This window comes from Cervus canadensis, chromosome 32 (assembly GCF_019320065.1).
Source record: "Cervus canadensis isolate Bull #8, Minnesota chromosome 32, ASM1932006v1, whole genome shotgun sequence".
NCBI classification, from domain to species: Eukaryota; Metazoa; Chordata; class Mammalia; order Artiodactyla; family Cervidae; genus Cervus; species Cervus canadensis.
The window spans coordinates 30,653,125-30,676,253 of record NC_057417.1 but is presented as its reverse complement, the minus strand read 5'-3'; the positions used below and the strand labels follow the sequence as shown (position 1 = coordinate 30,676,253).

The window sequence follows — 23,129 nt, the reverse complement described above, 5'->3', positions numbered from 1 at the left end:
ACCCCAGAAGATGAGGATACCGACGGGAAAGCCCAGAGTCCACTGAATCACGGATTTGTTCTCACCATTGAATGAGACCACGAGCTGCCTTCCAGTCATATTTCGGAGGGACACCCACACAACTTCCCTGCCCACCTATCAAGGACCAGTGAGAACATGCTTTGGGCATGACATTTGGGGCAATACTTTAGAGCAAAATATAACTTGATTTCATCTACGCTCACATCAGACAAATCGAGTCCAATCCCGCTTTAAACCGCCCGTATCCATTCCTACACCACCCAGCGCTGTGTCTCCAGGTTCTTCCCATCCTCGTCACTCTCCTTGTGACCACTGCCCACACAGCCTTCCCTGCAGAGCATTCTGTATGAACAAGCCTTACCTGACAAGGAAAAGGGTCGGGGATCCACAGTCAAATAAATATAAGAAATACTGGTCAAACCATATCTACGACTCACCCAAGTTTGTCGGGGGAGCTCAAGGCCACCCTACTCTGAAGATCTTCTTTGAAGATCCTGAAAGGGAACCGCTAAACCACACGCACTTAGGAGATGGATTCCACGTGGCTTTCGGGCACAAGTGGCTTAATTGCATCTTTGATAGGTGGAGGTGAAAATGTGGAAAATTTTATTAACATTCAGTTTTAAAAAAGCTTTACACCTGTGGTATACCAAGGGGAAGGGGTTTTCTTAAAGAAGTGAGTCCTAGGGTCTGGGTCCCCGTTTAGGAGTTGTGCAGCAGTGGTATGTGTTTGTTAAGTCCTTTAAGAATTTGTGATCTTGGTCCCGGGCTGGTAAGGCTGTGACAGTTTCTTCTTCCTTCGGGGGAGAAGAGACACCGTTATACCTTCAGGCTCTCAGCACATTATCCCTGCGCGATGGACTCCTTCACATCTTCTGTGGATTTGAATTTGCTCTGAGTCAGCCTTGAGGCTCTCCCAGAGGAGAGATCAGAAGAGAGAAGCCTTGAACTATTTCTCCAGATGGACCTTAAATGCAGCTTGTGTGTGTACATCCCATAAAATGTACCATCTTACACCACGAAGCAGACAATTCAGTGGCTTTAGAAGTTCACATTCACAGTAGACAAATTACATTGCTTTGCAACCACCGTCATCTGTCTCCAGAGTGTTATCGTTTCCAATCAAAACTCTGTACCCGTTAAACAAGGCAGCATTCCCTTCCCCGTCCCAGCCTCTGGCAACCACTATTTGACTTTCTCTCTGTGAATTTGACAACCGCGTGTCCCTCACGTAAGGGGAATCATATAGTATTTGCCCTTTTGTGTCCGGCTTGTTTACAAAAGCAGTTTGTTATATAGAACATTAACCTTATAGTGAGTAAGGATACAATAGGTATAGATAGCTATTACTTCTAGATCAGAAGTCTTTAACTGGGAGCCCTTGTAGGGCTCCTCCAGAACTGTCTCCCCTTTACAGGATGAGTTTCCTAATTATAAGGTTTTCTTAGGAGCCTTTAACCCAGAAGATGCTAATCACTGCCCCGGGTCATTTCTCCTTTGGGAGCATCCTCTTGGTCCCAAACTAAAATCAGCTGCCTCTCATTAGGAAGAACCACTAACCTGGTCATATTGATTGTATAGCTCTGGATTTTGCCAATGACTCAAGTTTGATACTTAACAGAGTGTAACCCCTAGTCCCATGTTTACCTGGCCACTTAACTTTGATCTCACCTTCCTCAAATGAAAAATATCTAATGCAAAACTACAGAACATCAGTGAATCTATGAAAAAGGAGGAGACACTATACAACGGGGACAAGACAGCCTCTTCAATAAATGGTGTTGGGAAAACTGGACAGCTACACACCAAAGAATCAAACTGGACAACTTTTTCACACCATGTACAAAAATAAACTCAAAATGGATTAAAGACTTAAAAGATCTGAAACCATAAAATTTCTAGAAGAAAACATAGCATGCTGCTTGACATCAATCTCAGTAATATGTTTTTTTGATAGATCTCCTCAGGTAAGGGAAACAAAAGCAAAAATAATAAACAAATGGGACTATAGCAAAAGAAAAAGCTTCCACATAGCAAAGGGAACAACCAACCAACAAAATGAAAAGGGCTGCCTACTGGATGGGAAAAGATATTTGCAAATGATATGTCTGATATGGGTTTAACATTCAATAAACACAAAGAACTCAAACAACTCAACATTAAAAAAAAACTGGAATACGAGTGGGTGGAAGACTTGAATAGACTTGTCTTCCCAAACAAGACATACAGATGGACATAGGCACATGAAAAGATACTCAACATCTAAGCATCAAGGCAATGCAAGTCAAAACCACAGTGAGATATCACCTTTTATCTGTCACAGTGACTAACCAAGAAAACAAAAAGTGTTGGTGAGGATCCGGAGATAAGGGAATGCTTGTGCAGTATTTGTGGGAATGTAAACTGGTGCAGCCACTGTAGAGAACAGAATAGAATAGAGGTTCCTCAAAAAAAAAAAACCCACAGTAGAACTACCATATGATACAGCAATTCCACTCCTGGATATATAGCCAAAGAAAATGAGGGACTGATGCTGAAACTCTAACACTCTGGCCACCTGATGCGTAGAGCCAACTCATTGGAAAAGACTTTGATGCTGGAAAGATTTGGGGTAGGAGGAGATGGGGGTGACAGAGGATGAGATGGTTGGATAACATCACCGACTCAATGGCCATGAATTTGAGCAAACTCTGAGAGATAGTGGAGGACAGAGGAGACTGGTATGCTGCAGTCCATGGGGTCACAAAGAGTCAGACACGACTTAGTGACCAAACAACAACAATCTGAAAAGATGCATGCACCCTGTGTTCACTGCAGCGTTATTTACAATAGCCAGGATATGGAAGCAGCCTAAATGCCCATCAATAGATGAACGCATAGGGAAGATGCAGAACATTACTCAGCTATAAAAAGAACATGATCTTGTTATCTGTGGCAACATGGATGGACCTGGAGGGTACTGTGCTAACTGAAGTCAGACAAACGCAAATACTGTATGACCTCACTTATATATGGGATCTACAAAACACGCACACCACACAACAGACACAGTCAGAGGTAGAGAGAGCAAACACGTGATTGCCTGAGGGGGATGAAAGAAATAGACGAGGGAGATTAAGAGGTACAAACTACTAGTCACAATATAAATGAGCCATGGGTATGAAGTATACAGTGTGGGGAACATCGTCAATGACTATGTAATCTCTCTGTAAGGCAACAGATGGGAATGAGACTTTTTCTGATTTCTATACATTTAAAAATGTATAGGAATATCAAATCGCTATATCGTGTATCAGGTACTAACACAGTGTTCTGGGTTAATTATCCTTCAAAAACAAACAAACTCATAGAAAAAGAGATCAGATTCATGGTAACCAGAGGTGGGAGTGAGGGGAGAGGGGAATTGGATGAAGGTAGTGTTAAGGCATAAACTTCGCGTTATAAGATAAATAGGTATAATACATATCAGTCAGTTCAGTTCAGTTCAGTCGCTCAGTCGTGTCTGACTCTTTGAGACCCCATGAATCGCAGCACACCAGGCCTCCCTGTCCATCACCAACTCCCGGAGTTTACTCAAACTCATGCCCATCGAGTCGGTGATGCCATCCAGCCATCTCATCCTCTGTCGTCCCCTTCTCCTCCTGCCCCCAACCCCTCCCAGCATCAGGGTCTTTTCCAATGAGTCAACTCTCTGCATGAGGTGGCCAAAGTATTGGAGTTTCAGCTTCAGCATCAGTCCTTCCAGTGAACACCCAGGACTGATCTCCTTTAGGATGGACTGGTTATATAGATAAGTATAATTAACATGAGTAATGTAATTAGCATTGCTGTATGTTATATGTAAAAGTTGTTAAGAGAGTAAATCCTAAGAGTTCTCACCACAAGGAAAAAAATTGTTTTCTTCTATTTTATATCTCAGATTATGGATGTTCACTAAACTAATTGTGTTAATCATTTCAGGATGTATGTACATCAAATCATTATGCCGGCCACCTTAAGCTTTCACAGTTCTCTGCGTCAATTACATCTCAAAACTGGGAGAAAAAAACAATGGGATAATACTTCATACACATTAAAATGGCTATGATCAAAAAAAAAAATACAAAGAAAATAGTTTAACGAAAAAAACACACAAAAAAGTATAACCAAAAAGAAGAAATTTAAAAACCACAGAAAACAAGTATTGATGAGCATGTTAGAAAAAAAAAGGGAAACTGTGTGTGTTGATGTAAAATAGTACATCCACTATGGATAACAATATGGTGGTTCCTCAAAACTAAAAAACAAAACCCAGAATTACCATATGATCCCACAAAGGAGGAATTCCAACATATCTGTACTCCCATATTCATAGAAACATTATTCACAATAGCCAAAAGGATAACCCAAGTGTCCATTCATAGATGACTACATAAAATGCAGCACATCCATACGATGGCGTATTATTTAGGCTTAAAGGAGGAAACTTTGATACATTCTATAACATGGATGAACTTTGAGGACATTATGCTAAGTGAAATAAGTCAGTCACAAAAGGACAAACACTGTAGATTCCTCTTACAAAGTGCTTAGTACTTAAACTCAGAGATGGAATGTAAGATGGTGGTTACCAGAGCCTGGTGGGGGCAGGGGGGTAATAATTGTTTAATGTGGACAGAGGTTCAGTTTGGAAAAGTTCTGGAGATGCTCGGTGATGGTGGCCGTACAACAATGTGAAATGTACTTATTGCCAGTGAACCATACACTTAAAACCGATTTAAACAGTCAATCTTATGTTACATATGTTTCACTACAATAAAAAGTCTTTAAAAGTATCTAATGCTATCTGATCATGATTCCCTGCTCCTACAGGAAACTTAGGAGCCTTTATTATAGAGTTCATTCCCAAACATCCTATTCTGGAAAGAGACAATTTATTGTTGCTGTTGTTCAACTGCTAAGTCGTGTCTGACTCTTTTGCAACCCCATGGACTGTAGCCCACCAAGCTCCTCGGTCCATGGGATTTTCCAGGCAAGAATATTGGAGAGGACTGCCATTTCCTCCTCCAGGGGATCTTCCTGACCCAGGGATCGAACCCACACCTCCTACATTGGCAGGTGGCTTCTTTACCACTGAGCCACCAGGGAAACCCAGAAAGAGACAAAATACAGTTAAAGAGCAAAATGGCTGTTCAAAAGCTGGCCTCCCTTCGTTGTTTGAATTTCTCAGTACAAAGTCACTTTAGCATCATACTCCTTTCCTCTCCCTCCCCCAGAAGAGGCAAGTAGGGAAAAATAACAAAAAACAAGAGTGAGATTCTACACCAGAGGCAGTAGGACAAGTGTCTATGAGATTAAAGGGGTCTAGAAGCTTCCTAGGACCAAGCTGCCACTCAAAGGTGGCCCCGATAATACAGATGGGGAGAAGCTCAGGGCCGAGTCATGAGAGAAGCCTGCCTGTCCATCACCAGCTTCCTAGGAACAGCCCTGGTACCGGCCAGGTGATCACCTGCACAGGAGGTCTGGGCACTTACCTCGGAGAAGTGTCTCTCAATAATGTTCAGCGCAGTCAGGGCGACCTGATGGTTCTCGTGAAGTTGCAGAGCCTCAATTCTATCAAGCCCACCGAGTCCTTCTATCAGCAGACACATGTTTTCCTTCTGAGAAATCTTCTCCGCTGCCTGCAGGCCATATAAGAGCGAGACTCTGGACCGAAGCCCTTAGGACGTGGGGCTTTACCTCAGTAGAATCAGACCAAAGCCACCCATTCCAGGCTGGGCAGCGGCAGTGTTATTTTCCCAGATTGAATTAAAATTGCATTGTCTTCCTCTCATTTTGGGGTAACTGTCATCTATCTATTGAGGTTTGTCTTCATTGCACAAAATACAGTATTTCTTTTTTCTGAATATACCACCATCCATACATACATGGCTAAACACTATTTGGTAGGTATCCCCTTTCTAATTGGGCTTCTCTGATGGCTCAGATGTAAAGAATCCGCCTGCAATGCGGGAGACCTGGGTTTGATCCCATTGGGAAGATCCCCTGGAGGAGGGCATGGCAACTCACTCCAGTATTGTTGCCTGGAGAATTCCCATGGACAGAGGAGCCTGGCAGGTTACAGTCCATGGGGTCGCAAAGAGTCGGACACAACTGAGCGACTAAGCACACCCCTTCTAATTAATGGAGATTGTTTTCAAAACAGAGAAAAGAACGTTCAAGTTGATGCTACATAAACGCAGATGTTCTGGCCCTGTGCTCCCTGGAAAGCCTTGAGAGGTCAGGCAGGAGACCCTGGGTAACAGAAGCCACACCCTGGCAGCTAGTGAGGTCCCTGGAAACAAATGATGGGACTGGATTGAATCCAGTGCTGATCACTGGATTTCTCAAACATGGGCGTTCACTCACTCAACATTTGTATATACACTATGGGCAAGGGCCACAAAACTATCATTAAAGGTGGAATGTAGAGAAAGCCTTTTCACAACTCACACAATCAGGCAAGACAAGAATTGTTGCAGTACAGAAAGTTAATATTCTGGGATAAACCACAACGGGAAAGAATACAAAACAGGGTGTATATATGGGTATATACTGAGTCATTTTGCTATACAGCAGAAATGAACACAATGGCAATCAGCTATACTTCAATAAAAAAATAAATTAAAACCAGACAGGACAATAGAGGAAGTGATCAGAGGTTTAAGTTATAGAGGATGTGCAGAAAAGGCTCGGGAAGTACCCGGTTCTTAATGAACAGCACGGTGCCAGGGTCCATCACAGACTAACGTCATCCCCTGGACAAGGACAGACTAGGACAAAGTTCTGAGGGAATGAGAGTTGCGTGTTTGGAGGAAAGGAGGAGGAGAAGCAGTGTATGCTCTGTTGTGTCTGATTCTTTGCAACCCCAGGGACTGTATAGCCTGTTAGGCTCCTCTGTCTGTAGAATTTTCCAGGCAAGAATACTTGAGGGGGTTGCCGTTTCCTTCTCCAAGGGATCTTCTCAACCTAGGGATTGAACCCAAGTCTCTTAGAGGAAAGGAGTAGTTCACCTAAGTAGAATCTTTGAGAGAAGCAGAAAGAGAGAAAGAAACAACTTTATCATCCTCTAGGACTCTGCTGGCTATTATGTGAGCAGTAATAAACACACACACAAAACTTCCTGTGGATCACATTAAATATTGGGTTAGGCCTTAATTTATCTGATGAGAGCCTGCACTTTTGTCTAAGTCTTGATACCTTCTAGTCCTCTCTGTACGTCCGGAGTGAGCTCTAGGCTTTGAGTAAAAAGAAACAGAGGCAGGAGCCAATGTGCTAGGTTAGTCTCCAAGAAAACTGGGAAGTGGGCGATGACCCAGCGCAGAAGGAGCCCTGGAGAAGAATTCTGGACTTGGACAGAACAGCAGATGGCCCCCAAGTTACTTCAAAGAACCTCAACCGTACTCTGCTGCCCATCTGAAGCTTCTTCTATCTTTTTTTTAAAATTTTTTTTTCATTTATTTTTATTAGTTGGAGGCTAATTACTTCACAACATTGCAGTGGGTTTTGTCATACATTGACATGAATCAGCCATGGAGTTACATGTATTCCCCATCCCGATCCCCCCTCCCACCTCCCTCTCCACCCGATTCCTCTGGGTCTTCCCAGTGCACCAGGCCGGAGCACTTGTCTCATGCATCCAACCTGGACTGGTGATCTGTTTCACTATAGATAATATACATGCTGTTCTCTCGAAACCTCCCACCCTCGCCTTCTCCCAGCTTCTTCTATCTTATCTTGATCTTTCTTACTGTCCCACGGGCCACCACTGGATACAGGGGCTTCACTGGTCCTCCAGATGGGATGTGCCCAGACTCCTCCCAAGAAAAAGATCCCAAGCGTTTAATTCAAATGAATGAGATGAACAGATTTCTGCAGCTCCAAGAGCACTTTCACACATTATGTCCAACTTTTCCTTGTTCTTATTGTCTCTCAGTCATTGAGTCCTGTCCAACTCTTTGTGACCCTATGGGCCGCAGCACACCAGGCTCCCCTGCCCTTCACTACCTCTCAGAGTTTGGTCAGATTCATGTCCCCTGAGTCGGTGATGCTATCTAACCGTTTAATCCTCAGCCGTCCCCTTCTCCTTTTGCCATCAATCTTTCCCAGCATCAGGCTCTTTATCCAGTGAGTCGGCTTTGCTCCTGTGCCTTAGCTGCCAAGTCTCTACCCTGTATCCGTGATTTGCTCAAAGTCTTAGTGTCTAATTGGGCTGTTTCCAATTTGTTTCTGACTGGGGTCAGTTCTTTCTGGGACAGTTATATGAAAAGAGTGCTTTAAGTGAGCTTTTTACAGGAGTCCTCTGGTGTTACTTTGAAACTTTTCAACGGCTTAGTCACATAAAAAAAGACCTTCACCAAATGAATAAAGCCAGACTCTAAGATGGCCTGGGATGATCCCTGCCTCCGGGATATTCATTCCCTTGAGTAGCCCCTCCCATGCTGAAATGGGGTCATCTGTGTAACCAATAGGATGTCATTGAAATGACCTCCTTCCTAAGTCATACGAGACATTGGGGCTTCCACCTTGCTAGAAGGTGGAAGATAGCTTGCTGCAGGGGAAGCCAGCAGCCATGATGGAAGGGCACTCAAGCAGTCCTGGGCAACCCATGTGGTAAGAAGAACTTTCTAGGCAGGTGAGTGAGTCTTCGTGGAAGCTGATCCTTCAGCCTCCGTCAAGCCTTCAGATGAGACTGCACCCCAGTTTCCATCTTGAACTTCTAAGACCCTGAGCCAGAACCATCTGCCTCAGATCTAAGTTGCGTCAGATCCCTAAACCCAGAAACTGTGTGAGACAATGTTTAAGCCACTAGAAGGGTAATTAGTTTTTCAGTGTACAACTGACACAGATAGTATGTAAATATTGGCTTAACTCACCTTTATTTCAGAAATAAGACTTCTCTAGAACTATCTCAAGGCTTTGTCATCCATTTTCCCAGCCACACAGCTAAATGGAAAGGAACTGGGAAGTGGGAACTCTAGTATGGTCCCTCAAGGTCTATCCTTGCTAATGTCCTGTTGCTTCCTCCAAGTATATTCTGTTTCATCTTCTAGAAGGGCCAGCCATCTGACTCACTGACTGCTTCTTCCTTGCTTCAAACCTTTGGTTAGTTTCTCTCTCTCACTCAGACTAAGTCCACGTTCTCACAGACCGTCTGTGCTCCGGCCCCTGGATGTCACGAGCCTGTCTCCCAGGAGCTTCCACCCTTTGCTCTTCTCTGGCCACACCCCCATCCTTGCTTTTTAAGGCCTCCTTCACTTAGAGACCACTTTCCCAGGTGCCCACGAGACTCACTCACTTCTTTCAGGCCTTTACTCAAACATTCTTCCTCAGTGAAGTTTCTCCAAACTATTGCCTCGAAGAGATCACCATGCCCTCCCCACTCTGGGCCATCAGTAACTACCCCTCCATCAGATACATTCTACCAGCAACTCTCTACTCAATACATCTGCTCCTCTCCCCACTAATACATGAACTCTATGGAACAAGGAAGGACTTTGCTTTGCCGTTTCCTGAGCGTCTAAAACAATGCAGGTCACCCAGACACTTCTGTGAGAAAATGAAGATGTTGGACCTTCATTAAAAGGCCTCTTGGCTTGCTATCCACCGGATGTGTGGACAGAGGGCGGGGGGGAATGTGGAAGTAGAGAGGAAGAGAGAGTCCTAGTTAGGTTTTTAGGACCAAATGAAATGTCTTCATGTAGAGACTGTTATTTAGAAACCAACCTGCTCAGAACAGCTCACCTGGAGGATGAAAAAGAGGACGTCGAGGATGATGATCACGATTTTGTTGTCTGGGATGGTGAGGAGATTTATTAGTGGCTCCAAGACTCCAGCCTGGACGAGCTGGATCAACTGGTCCACGGAGCCCCCAGTTGTGAAGTTAGCCACCGTCCAGACAGCCTCTTTCTGGACTTTAAACTCTCCCTGCACAAAGAGAACATTTCCATTCTTTACAGATTCTGAAGAATTGAAATACAGGGATGCAGATGTAGTTCAATTCCTAGGGAACTGGGCTACCTTTTCCCGGGACTCCATGTGCAATTTACACAGAGTCCCTTGGTAACCTGCCTTTAGCTTTTTGAACAGAAGACAGCATCTTTGAGAAGCCAAGAATGAGGTAAGGCAGACTCGTGTAGGGTCTTCGAGGAAGGTTCTACATTCAGACAGACTCACTTCCTTGAGTCAGGTTATAAGAAAAAGAGAACCAATATCAACCAATACAGGTAAACAGTACAGATTAGGAATGACACGTGGGGTTTTAAGATTATAGTGACCCGCGTCTACATTTCTAGTCTTTCTGCCCCAGTAAAACTTTGGACAAGAAGCTCCAGAGCTGAGCACCCTACTTGGTGGGGACACAGGAAAGCCACTGAAATCTCACTCAACGCCACCCTTACATTTATGAAAAGCACTTGGGGGCTTCCCTGGTGGCTCAGTGCCAAAGAATCTGCCTGACAAGGCAGGGGACACAGGTTTGATCCCTGGTCTGGGAGGATTCTACAAGTCGAGGAGCGCTAAACCTGAGCCTGTGAGCTGCAACTACTGAACTCCATGCACCCTGGAGCCTGTGCTCTGCAAAAACAACAAAATGAGAACAACACAAGGAGAAGCCCTCGCGCTGCAGCTAAACAGTGACTCCTGCTCGCCGCAACCAGAGTCGAGCCCATGCAGCAACACAGACTCAGCAGAGAAAAATTAAAGGGAAGCACTTGGCTCAGAAAGATGGAACTCATTTATCAGGGATCCTTTTATCCATTTGCAGGAGGAGTTATTCCCACTTTATGGCTGGGGGAAACTGTGACCTCGGTTTAAAACAAAGCAAAAAGAAAAATATGATACATTTTAGAAATGAAGGACATGTTAGTTGTTGCCAGAACTTAGAGATGAAAGTAGGGTGTGAGGAAATGAGTGGGTTTTAAAAGATCAACAGAAGGCATCTTTGTTGTGTTGTAATTTCTTAGTGTGTTGATGAAGGCAGTGGATAAAGAACATACAGGGGTGATAAAATTCCTCTGAATTTAACACACACTCATACGAATAAGAATAAGTAAGATGGGAAATCTAAATAATGTCAGTGGTTTGTATCAAGGTGAATATCCTAGTTGTGATACTATACTATAGTTTTACAAAATGTTACCATGTTGGAAACTCCTGCAAACATATGCGGGATATCTCTTTATAATTTGTTACTACTGCATGTGAATCTATGTTTATCTCAATGAAAATTTCAATAAAAATAATTTAATAAACCTGTCAAAAAATAAAATAAATAAAGCAAAGCAAAAAGAAAAAAAAAACACTAAAACAACATATGGCTGCAAGCAAGTTAGAGTTCAAAAGGCACAGTATGGAAAAAAGATCACTCCTTGATTTCCAACTAGATGCTTCTGATTAGAATACGTACAGACTCTGGATAGGACGCAGGATAGGAGGCATCTGACAGACTGGAAGATGCCATGATTTGGGGAGCACTCCTGGCTTAGCTTTCCATACTTAATGCACACCTGGGGACCCCCCCAGTCAGCCTGAGATGAACCTTCTTCCCCAACCCGAGGTCACCACTCCTGAGCTGTTTCCCAAGTTGATGGTTTAAACATAGCTCATCCACTAAAAGTTGACAGAAAGAAATGCTGATGGTAGCAGCTGTCTTGGGGAAAGGAAGTGGGAATCGGGAGGAAGAAGGAAGCTTTAGCGTATTTCTCCTGGTAGATCTGGATTTACGCTTTCATCGATGGGATTTTTATACTGAAAAGGCACCCTTTCTTCAGTGTATAACATCACTATAACCTGATATGTTTTTCCTCCTAAAACAAAACAAAACCAAATCTCCTCCCATTTTTGCCAAGGAAAGTAGGTGGTACTTTTTTTTTTTTTTTTTAACACTAGAGATTAGCCAGTATTTACCAGCTCAACATTTTTCTGGATATTTGAGCTGTGGGATCACCTTTTCATTGACTTGTTAAGTCTTCTAAATTTTTAACGGGCTATCCAAAGTGGCATGCCCTCCTTTTTTTTTCAGGGAGAGTTAGGAAACTAATGTTTTGTAGATTTGTCATGATCTCAATTAATTTTGCTTCTCAGTCTGCATCTGAATACCTAAAGGAGTTGAACGTACAGCCCAACGCAAAGTAGCCTTCTGTCAGGGATGCCGCGTGGGCTGCTTACGTCTTTTAGCACGGCCACCAAGGGAGGCAGGGCGCCACAGGCGATGAGCTGCTGGATGTGTTGGCGGGGCCCAGCAGCCACGTTGCTCAGGGCCCAGGCTGCCTCCTTCTGGATGGAGGAGCGGGGATGCATCAGGAGCTGGGGCAGCACACTCAAGATGCCTGCGTCCAGGGCCAGCTGGGTCTGGTGGTCGGTTCCCGTGACGATGTTGCCCACGGTGCGGAGAGAGGGGGTCTGGGGGACCAAGGTGAGAAGTGTAACCAATATTGCAAATTTGTCATCGTGGAAGATAACCATTGCACCAAACTCCATGCCCTCCCAAACGTCTGTCGTACTGTTCGGATGGTTTTCCGGAAGCCTGTGAACAAAGATTATATCTATGATCCTTTTCCACTCAGGGCATCCGTGGCTGTTTACATAGTTTAAAGGTAATTGTCAGCCTCCCAGTAGTTTCAGCTCAAGTGGGTCAGAGGTCAAGTGATGCATTTACCAAACAGTGCTGTCCTTTTCATGTCCTTATATCGGGAAAGTTGCTAAATTGATCGTCATCTTTATAATGTAATCATCTCTACTGAATTTGTATTTAGCATAAATATCAAACTTCCTTTGTATATTTAATTAGAGCTAATGAAGTCCCAGTGGCATTTTGGGGATGTATTCATAAAGGTTCTCTCAGTATCTTTGAAGGTCCCTAGGATGGGTTTATGTTTGGACTCAAGACAACTGTTCTAGGAGAGTCATGGGGGGCGTGTGTGCATGCTCAGTAGCTCAGTGGTATCCGACTCTTTGTGGCCCCCATGGATAGTAGCCCACCAGGCTCCTCTGTCCATGGGATTCTCCAGGTAAGAATACTGGAGTGGGTTGCCATTTGCTCCTCCAGGGGATCTTCCCTACCCTGGGATCAAACCCGAGTCTCCTGTGGCTCCTGCATTGGCAGGTGGATTCTTTACCACTGAGCAACCTAGGAAGCCCAGGAAGGTCGACTGTGGGTTTATTTTGGTTTCTCTGTACCATAGTGACAGCCCCAGCACAGCCCATCAACAGGTCTAGAATCTTCCTAACCTATCACACTAGGTATCTGCTACTCCAGGGAGAGGTGTAAGTATTGCCATAGGTCAAACACAGCCTTGCCAGTCTGCTGCATTTGGGCCCCAAGCCCTCATGATAAACAACTTCTAGAAGATGTCTTCACACCTTCATGCCCCCAACACTATCCCCAAACTAGCCTTGACTTCTGAGCAATGATATGCTCATCTCTGAATGGATGATCGCTAAGATTACATAATATACAATTATAGGCATAGAAATCAAAAGGGGTACCCATGCTTCAAACTACATGTCCAGTGAAGTATATTATGCAAGTGACATATGTCACAGAGTCACGTATTTGATGTTGGCTTTACTTCCTTTCCATCTACACCCAACGTAGTCTAAGGGAACCATCTGGGGAGAGGATAAGGGGGAACTTTTATACTAGAGTAAAAAAATCAAATGTTATAAGCTTTACATTAAAACGTGCGCACACATACCCCAACTTGTCAACATCTACATGCAGAGAACAGTAGAAGGAAAGGCCATAAAAGACTAGTTCACTAGGGACTTTCCTAGCGGTCCAGGGGGTGTGGATTCGATCCCTGGTGGCCAAAGATCCAAAACATAAAACAGAATATTGTAACCAACTCAATAAAGACTTTAACAATGGTCCACATCAAAAAAAAAAAAAATTCTAAAAATAGAATACTTCACTAGGTGGAGGCAATTTTAATTGGTGCTTCTCTATCTTTAAATAGGCAATTTTAATTGGTGCTTCTCTCTCTTTTCTTTTTTTTTTTTTTTGCTTCTCTCTCTTTTCTAGTTATCAGATTAAGAGAAAGTAAGTCATTGAATACCCCTATGATTTTGGATCAAAGTCGATTCAGATCTTTGGTTACAGAGCAGCAGACACCAAGGAAACACAGACGACCAGCTTTGTTCCAGGCAAAGGATGAATACCGACAGGGGGAGACTGGGGGGTGAGGAAGAAGAGAACCTGCTCAAGTGATGATGACCCGCCAACTCTAACCTGAAGGCCCCTACGGAGACCGACGGGACCAGGGACGCTTACCAAGACATTGAGTTCCGAGCTGCTCATCAGCTCAACCAGCCTGGGCAGGACCCCGGTGTCTACCACCTGGCCGATGCGCGCATCGCAGCCATCGGTGAGGTAGGACAGGGCCCAGCAGGTGTCCGAGAGGACCTCTCTGTCTGGGTGCCCCAGGAGGTAGAAGAGGGCAGGCAGCATCTGCTTCACCGCGTGGTCGGAGGGGTACGGGTTCTTGTTCCGGCACAGGTTGGACAGGGTCCAGGCGATGTTCCGCAGGAATGGGACCTGTAACGAGGAGACTGCCTCTAGCACTGGGAACGAAGGAGGAAATGTGCCCACGGCAATGTGTCCCGGGCATCCTCAATCAATAGCATTGATCAGTAGGAACCAAAGCATTTGAGCTTCAAACAGGAATTTGTTCTAGGCGATAAGCCCTGGAGCGGCGCAGAGAAGGAGCTTTGTTTTTATGTTGTTGTGGTTTGCTTTTTTAAACTAGAGAATAGCCCCCACTTGCTGCAAGTAGAGAAAGCCCTCGCAAAGCAACGAACACCCAGCACCGCCAAGAATAAAAAATTAATTCATTCATAAAAAAGCAAGCAGCTGGCCAGTTTAGACTGGGCTGAACCCTGCTCTGGCTGACCTCGCCCGGCTGGATGATACATGTGTGCGCGTCATCTAGACAGACAAGCACAGCTACCTTTCCGGTGTCGCTGCACCGGTGCCTCTCACTGGCTTCAACTTAATATGTACAACTAGGGCCCCAGGTCCTTCTCCCCTTTACCCTCCCCACATCTCTAAGAGGAGGGTCCTCTAAACAACCTAAGCTGAAACCTGGGGCCAGTCCTCGCTTCTTTCTGCCTCCCCCTTCTGTGCCCATCACAGCAGCAAGCCAGGTCCACGTGCCTCTCCGTCTCCCTCGGCGCTAATCCTATGACGGCAGCCAGAGAGTCTTTCTGGAAGATCAGGTCGCTTCACTTCCTGCCGTGACATCCTCCCAAGGCTTCCTTTTTCCCCGACTAATGTCTAAGTCCCTCACCCCACCTGCCATCCATCTTACACTGCTCCCTGCTTGCAAGCTCCCTTCATCATGCCAGGCTTTTTCCAGTTCAACCATATCAGGTTCTCTCTCACCTTGAGGGCAGGGCATGTAGTCCCTTATTTTTTTAAATAGACTAATTTCTCTATTTGGCCATACCAGGTCGTAGTTGCTGCAAGTGAGATCTTTGTTGCAGCACATGGGCTCCAGTTCCCCAAACAGGGATCAAACCCAGGTACCCTGCATTGGGAACAATGAGTCTTAACCACTGGACCACCACGGAAGTCCCTCCCTTGACATTCAGAAGCAGCCTTCTCATTTTTGTTTAAGGCAAATCTAGAATCTGAATTTCATTCCTAACCCAGGGAGTCCTCTACTGTTGCCACAACAATCCCTTGGACTCTAAGCTTCAAACCTAGACCCTATTTTATTACCCAGGAACAGTATCGGTGAGCCACTAATTCTTTCTGTGCCCCTTGAATAGAGAGCTTAGTCATCTACTTTTGCAGGATTTAAGTTTAGAAAAACTTCCAGTGGATCTCTCCCAACCTCCACCCCTACTCCAAAGATCAGCGTTACCATCCTTGAGGACAAATGTCAATCAGCCTCTCCTCAAAGTGATACCCAGTCCGAGGCCTTGTTCATCATCGCTGTTGCAAGGGGCCGGGCAGACCACATGGCCTAGCATTGGTCTGGAAGCACATTCCCCATTTCCCAACTATGGGGACTTGTATACCGAGCTAATGAACTTCATCAAAAAGACACTCAACTGGTATGCTTGACGAAACCAGGGTCAGCAGATGTGGGATGGCATCACTTGAGATAACGTTGTCTCTGAATTCTGGTCCATCACCTACAAATAGATAAGAACACAACACTCTAAGAGGGAACGGAGAGACTCCTGGGGTGGGTGACAAATTCTTCAAAAGGCTCTGCAAAGGGTGAGAAGCCAAAACTCATTCCTGGGTTGGGGAAGCAGATAGTATAACCATGAACTAGACCCCTGGGTCTCCAACATGTTGGTTGAGTAGATGGTCTGATGTGGAAAAGAGCTACCACACAGCAGGGATTGCTAGAAGCATGGTCTCTGGGCCCGTCAAGGAGCCAGGCAACCAGACCCGGGGAAATGCGCTCTAAATGCTGGCGGCATTTCACAGCATGGTTCTCGGGAGACAAAGGCCAGTAGAGACCAAACTGTCTTCCCAGAAGGCTTTGGCAACTCCCGAATGCAACTCAAAACAAAGTCTGGGAGACAGACAGATGCTAGCCAACAGCTATCTGCTACTTGGGCTAGAAGATCAACTTTAGACCCTAGACATCTCAGCCCTTCAACCATCAGGCAAGGCATAAGCTACACTACACTACATCACCCAATTTAGTCTGTTCCTTACTGCAAAATGAGAGATGAAATCTCTGTAACAGATGCTTTACGTCTGTGAGCCTTTTAAAAGTAGACTTATTTTATATTCTGTGTTTGCTAATCCCATCACGCGAAGTCCTTGGAGGTCTAATCACTGTTTGTTTCTGCTGATGCGGTCATGGAGGACTGTTGACTCTCTGAACTTGAAATTGCTAATATTTGCTTGATCTTAATTTGTCAAAACCCTGAGGGGCCCAGTTGAGTTTTTTTTCGCCCCAGAGACCTCACATTTATATTCAGCCTGGGATCCTGGATTTTCCACCCCTGCAGCCCGCATCCCCAGCTTGTGCTTTCTCGGGCCACACAGCGAGTATCGCATCCAGTCCTAAATCTGTGAGGCCGGTCTTAGGGTCGCGTTTTCATGGGGAGAGTTTTCCCCTACACTGAGCAAACGTGTGTGTGTGTGTGTGTGTGTGTGTGTGTGTGTGTGTGTGTGTGTGTGTGTGTGTGTGTGTGTGTGTGTGTGTGTGTGTGTGTGTGTGTGTGTGTGTGTGTGTGTGTGTGTGTGTGTGTGTGTGTGTGTGTGTGTGTGTGTGTGTGTGTGTGTGTGTGTGTGTGTTTTCCCTGGGCAGCTTTCACTGAAGGTAGAATTCTTTTACGGTCCTGGGTGATGTAAGGGTCTGTCAGAATATCCCCACCCTGGATGAGCAGTGTCAACAGAGATTTGTCTTTTGTTCCTGAAGCCGCTAAGCCCTGAGGCTGTAAGACCCCAGTCTTGGCAGAGGTCCCGAGGCAGCCTGGAGCTTCAGAACACACGTCACCTAGTTTCAGCTTCAGTTTTTGGCCTCTGAACTTGACTCTGAGTTTCGATAAAGCCTGTTCTACTCTTGCCAGCATTGCTAGGTATTTGTATACTTAAGAGTGTCTGATCTACAGCATTCCCCAAAGAACTCCCCTGGCATGCCACATGCCCGGCCCACTGTTTTCTCAGCTCCCCGGTGGGGAGAGCCTCACCTGCTATGTTCCCGAGGGCCCACACGGCCTGTTCACACACAGTCATGTGAGGGGAAGACAGGAGCTCAACCAGGGGCTGGATGGCACCCCCGTCCACGACGGCGCGAGTCAGCTCCGTGGCCCCCGAAGCAATGTTGGTCAGAGCCCAGGCTGCCTCGAACTGCAAGCGGGGGTGAAGGGATGACTTCAGGAGCTCCACCAGCCTGGGGATGAGTCCTGCGTCCACAATCAGCTTCAGAGGAGGGTTCTTCTCCCGGGACAGCATTTTCCTTTGCAGTGTGAGAGAAAAGAAAGACAAGAACATATCCTGTGAGTCAGGAAGGGAGAAGCCCCTTTATGGATGTTCTTGGCATTCCTAACTATCCAATGAGACAAATAGCTGGGCCAGAGCTCTTTTGGATCCTCACACTCAGCCTGTGGCACTTTGCGGGGATGAAGCAGCATTTTTAGTTATTATCTATGAGCCTCCATTTCTGCAGAGGCCAATTTAAATGAAGCCATTCATCTCTGACAACACTTGCATATCTTAAGCTGTTCTCAAGGACAGTGTAGAGGAGCAATTGCATCTCACTTTTAGATGGACTCGCTTTTTCCTACATCCTGTGGGTGTTCCGCCACTGTCAAGAGACCAAAGAGGCCAGTGGAGTCTGGCTAGGAACCCGTCGATGATACAAGTCTGTTTGGTGATACCTGGCTGCTTGGGTGGCCTGGAAACATAGTTCTGGATCCGAGGCATTGACACCACCGATTATTTCTTGCAGGGTGAGGCTGTCCTGTATAAGGAGACCACAGATTCAAGTCAGAGTCTCTGCCAAAAGGAACCATGAAGGTCATCTAGTCTCGCCATCTATCTGATTAGAAGAAGCTGGCTTGAACAGTACATCCCAAGCTGCATGCTGGTCTGTATTAGGAGAGGGAAGAACTCTTGTTGGTCTCATAGGTCTCAAGGATTCGTGGGACACTCCCCATGCTCTGGGGGAGAGGTAATTTCTATTATCACTTGGGTCCCCAGAGCCTTTTACTCCCATACAAGCTAGTGGGAAGCTAGTGGGACTTCCCTGGGAGGTCCAGTGGTTAAGAAGCCACTTGCCAGGACAGGAGACATGGGTTTGATCCCTGGTATGGGAAGATCCAGGCTTCCCTGGTAGCTGACAGTAAAGAATCTGCCTGCAGTGTAGGAGACCTGGGTTCGATTTCTGGGTTGGGAAGATCCCCTGGAGAAGGGAATGGCAACCCACTCCAGTATTCTTGCTAGGAGAATTCCATGGACAGAGGGGCCTGGCGGGCTACAGTCCACAGGGTCACAAAGAGCAGGGTATGACTGAGCAAACTAACCCTTGTACTTTTCTCTTTTTTCCACTTTCAGGAAGATCCCACATGCCCCGGGGCAGCTAAGCCTGTGCAGCCTGACCACGGAGCCTGCGAGTGCCCTGGAGCACATGCTCCACCGGGAGAGGCCCGTGCACCGCGGGAGAGCAGCGCCCGCCCCGCCACAACTAGAGAAAGCCCATGCGCCGCAATGAAGGCCCAGCGCAGCCAGAAGAAAGACGTGCTAAGGGTGTCAGCAAAAATGGCAGAGTCAGGACCTCAAAATTCTCTTCCATAAAGGCAACGGGAAACCTGAAAAATAGAGTCAACGTTTTTACAACTCTGGAAACTGACCAAAAGTTTGCAGCAATTTGTTTTATTCAAGCTCAAATGGGTTTACTCAAGAAAACTGTCTAACTGCCAGGAAGAACAGCGAGGACTGCAGCATTTTGCCTTGCCTTAACCCCACCCCTCCTCCCCCAGCTCCGTGGGCGCTTTAAAAACCAATAGCCCAGCAGGCACTGGAGGAGGCAGAACAGGTTGGTTCTCCCTTAAAACCTCATTCCCAGAGAGTTATTATTTGATCCTTCTGGTGGTTTCCTGGGAGATCCCATTTGTAAGACTATATTTTATTTTATTTATTCTCACATAAAGAAAAAAGTCTTTTTCCTGGAGGTATTTGTTAAAAACAATTCAAGGAAGTGGTACAAATTCGCAGTTGCTTAGGGTGAGAGGGGGTTAGATAATAGTTGGGGGCAAATAATAGACTAACCACACATTTTTTTTTTGGCTGTGCTGCATGACATGTGGGATCTTAGTTTTCTGACCAGGGATCAAACTGGTACCCCCTGCAGTGGAAGTGTGGAGTCCTAACCACTGGACCACCAGGAAACTCCAAGAGACATACATAAGATTCAAAGGCAAAAAAGAGTTGAAAGGAAAGGAACTGAAAACAATATACCATGCAAATAGCAACCAAACTGAGCTGGAGTGGGTACATTAATATGAGACAAAACAACCTTTAAGACAAAAGTTACTAAGGATAAAGAAGGACATCTTATAATAATAAAAGTCAATTCATCCATTAAAAGATATAATAGTTATAAACACATATTCACCTAACAGCAGAGCCCCAAGCTATGTGCAGCAAAAACTGACAAAATTGAAGGGAGAAATAGAGAATTCAACAATAACAGCTGGAGACTTTGAACCCCACACTCAATGGATGGAACAACCAGATTCACTGACAACAAGGCAACAGAAGACTTAAACATCACTACAGATCAATCAGACCTGACAGACACCCACACCAATAAACAGAATATAGACATTTTTTTCAAGGGCACATGGAATATTATCCATGATAGACCATATGTTAGGCCATAAAGCATGTCTCAGTAAAGTTGAAAAGACTGAAATCATGCAAAGTATATTCTCTAGCCACAGTGCAATGAAATTAAAAACAAATAATAGAAAACGTGGGGACTTCCAGGGTCTAGTGGTTAACAATCCACCTGCCAAGGTAGGGGGCATGGGTTCCAACCCTGGTCTGGGAACATCCCACGTGCCAGGGAGCGACTAAGCCTCTGCACCAGAACTACGGAAGCCTGCATGCCTAGAGCCTGTGCTCTGCAACGGGAAATGCCGCCTCAGTGAGAAGTCAGCGCGCCACCGCGAGGAGTAGCCCCTACTTACTGCAACTAGAGAAAGTCCGAACCCAGCCACAAAGACCCAGGGCGGCCAAAAATAAATGCATTAATTGATTTTTTAAAAGGCATTAACTCTAAGAGAAGAAGGAAATTTGGGACATATAGATTTGTGAAAATTAAACAACACACTCCTAAATAACTGATGGAAAACCACAGGGAAATTAGAAGACAGTTTGAGATGACTGAAACAAACATATGATAACCCCAAACTGATGAGATGCAAGTAAAGCAGAACTTAAAGGGAAATATGTAGCCATAAATGCATGTATTATATTGAAAAAGTAGAAAACTCTCAAACCCATGACCTATTTTCACACTTTAAAGTATGAGAAATAAAAGATTTTTAAAACCCAAAATAATCAGAAAAAATGAAAATATTTTTAAAAACAGTGGAAACAAATGAAACAGAATGAGAAAATAGAAAAAAATGAAACAAAAAGTTGGCTCAAGAGAGCAATATAGATGACAAATATTTAGCTAGATAGACCAAGAGAAAAATAGGTAAGACTCAAGTTACTAAAACCAGGAATAAAATTGGGGACATAACTACTGAATTTACAGAATTAAACAAAATTAGAGACTCAGTTGGAGAAGGCAATGGCACCCCACTCCAGTACTCTTGCCTGGAAAATCCCATGGACGGAGGAGCCTGGTGGGCTGCAGTCCATGGGGTCGCTAAGAGTTGGACACAACTGAGCGACTTCACTTTCACTTTTCACTTTCATGCAATGGAGAAGGAAATGGCAACCCACTCCAGTATTCTTGCCTGGAGAATCCCAGGGACGGCGAAGCCTGGTGGGCTGCTCTCTATGGGGTCGCACAGAGTCGGACACGACTGAAGTGACTTAGCAGCAGCAGCAGCAGAGACTCAATAAATAGAGTACACCAACAAATTAAATGATCTAGATGAAAGGGACAAATTCCAAGAAATCCAAATCCCCAAAGGTGATTGAGAAAATCTGAAGAGACCTATAACAAGAAATTGAGTTATCAATTTTTTTAAATTCCACAAAGAGAAGCCCAGGCACAGAAAGTTTCACTGGTGAACTTTCACAAACATTTAAAGAAGAAATAACCGTATGGGCCTGAAACTCATCCTAGGATTTGCTTTGAGGGGGGCTGAGATGGATGCAGAATGAAAGAGAGATGACAGCATTCAAGTCTGAGGTAAGACTTGACAAGTTGAGTAACTAGATGCCTCTGCTGAGGCAGAACCTTCGTGACCCCTCATTTCCTGTTTCTGGCTGAACGGAAGCAAGTGAATTTTCAATGAGAAGTAGCACCTTCTCCATCTCCTGTTAGAACATAGATCCAAGACTCTTGGCCACAAAGATAACGACACTTAGCTTTCTGACAACATCAGTTTACTTCTAATGACCATCTCTCGACTTCTTTCTTTAAAGTGCCTCAGTTAAAACTTGCAAGTTCTCAATCAAACATTTTAAGGGCACAGAAACTTACTAAGGACATATTTTTACACCCAACTGCTCTAAATGCCATGTTCCCGACGTACCCCTTTGGTCTGCTGATCAGCAGGGTCAGGTGAGACATTGGTGATGTTCCTCCTCTTCAAGGCCTGCTCATCCTTCTTGGCTTTCCGGAGCTCCAGGCTGACCGCAATCCTCTGCTGCCGCCTTGCCTAGTGAGAAGAAGGAATGGGAACCCTCAGAGCTGGGGGTGGGGGTCAGGTGGCCACCACAACTAGTCTTCAGAACACACTTCAAAGCATCTGATTTCACATTCACAGATGCAACAGGCTGAAGAGTTCAGATCACACAGCCGGGCAACAGTCAGCTCGCTTCACCTCCTTGGCTTCCTCCTCCTCACCACCTCTAGAGAGTCAGTCTTCCAAAGTGAAGGAAGATTATGCCTGCACATTGGCAGGTGTAGAGACATCTGAGCCGGGCATCCCTTGCCCCAAATCTGAGTGCATCTTCACTGGTGCTAATTAGCTCCAGAAAAAGCAGGTTTGGGCCTGCCAGCTGTGGGTACCCAGGTGGGGCAGGGGACGGGAGGGAGCACCGAGACCCCAGACTGCCTCGACCACTTCTGCTGTTGGGTAACAGCCTGTGTTTCATTCAAGCCTTGGGCTAATCCCAAGAGTTTTACTTGGACACCAGAGGAAGAAGAAGATGGAAATTCTAAAAAAAAAAAAAAAAAAAAGAAGATGGAAATTCTAAAAAACCAACCAAAAAATAAATTCTTTTCTTCTTTTATCAGGCAAAACTCGGACTTCACAGTATTGAGAATCCCGGGGAAATGATCTAATCATTATGGATAGATGAGTTTGGGGTTGAAGGCTTTAAAATATTGATTATAAGGAAGTCCGTGTGTATTAAATACTTGCAGTTCTTTAAAGAAGCTATTTAATCCTTTCTTGAAAATAGGGTCAGGGGGAATTCCCTGGTGGTC

At 45.2% G+C, this 23,129-nt stretch overlaps 1 protein-coding gene across 1 annotated transcript; it reads right to left on the bottom strand.

Moving 5' to 3' along the window:
* Positions 1–604: 604 nt before the first annotated feature.
* On the bottom strand, positions 605–22,626 carry KPNA7 (karyopherin subunit alpha 7). The gene is made up of 10 exons (XM_043455195.1): positions 22,594–22,626; positions 22,231–22,356; positions 18,391–18,473; positions 17,701–17,969; positions 16,097–16,179; positions 14,312–14,575; positions 12,208–12,441; positions 9,784–9,966; positions 5,535–5,681; positions 605–818 (listed from the first exon to the last, which is right to left on the bottom strand). Exons 1-10 carry the CDS (start codon positions 22,624–22,626, stop codon positions 705–707), a joined length of 1,536 nt encoding a protein of 511 aa, XP_043311130.1. The 3' UTR covers positions 605–704.
* Between the last annotated feature and the right edge of the window lie 503 nt (positions 22,627–23,129).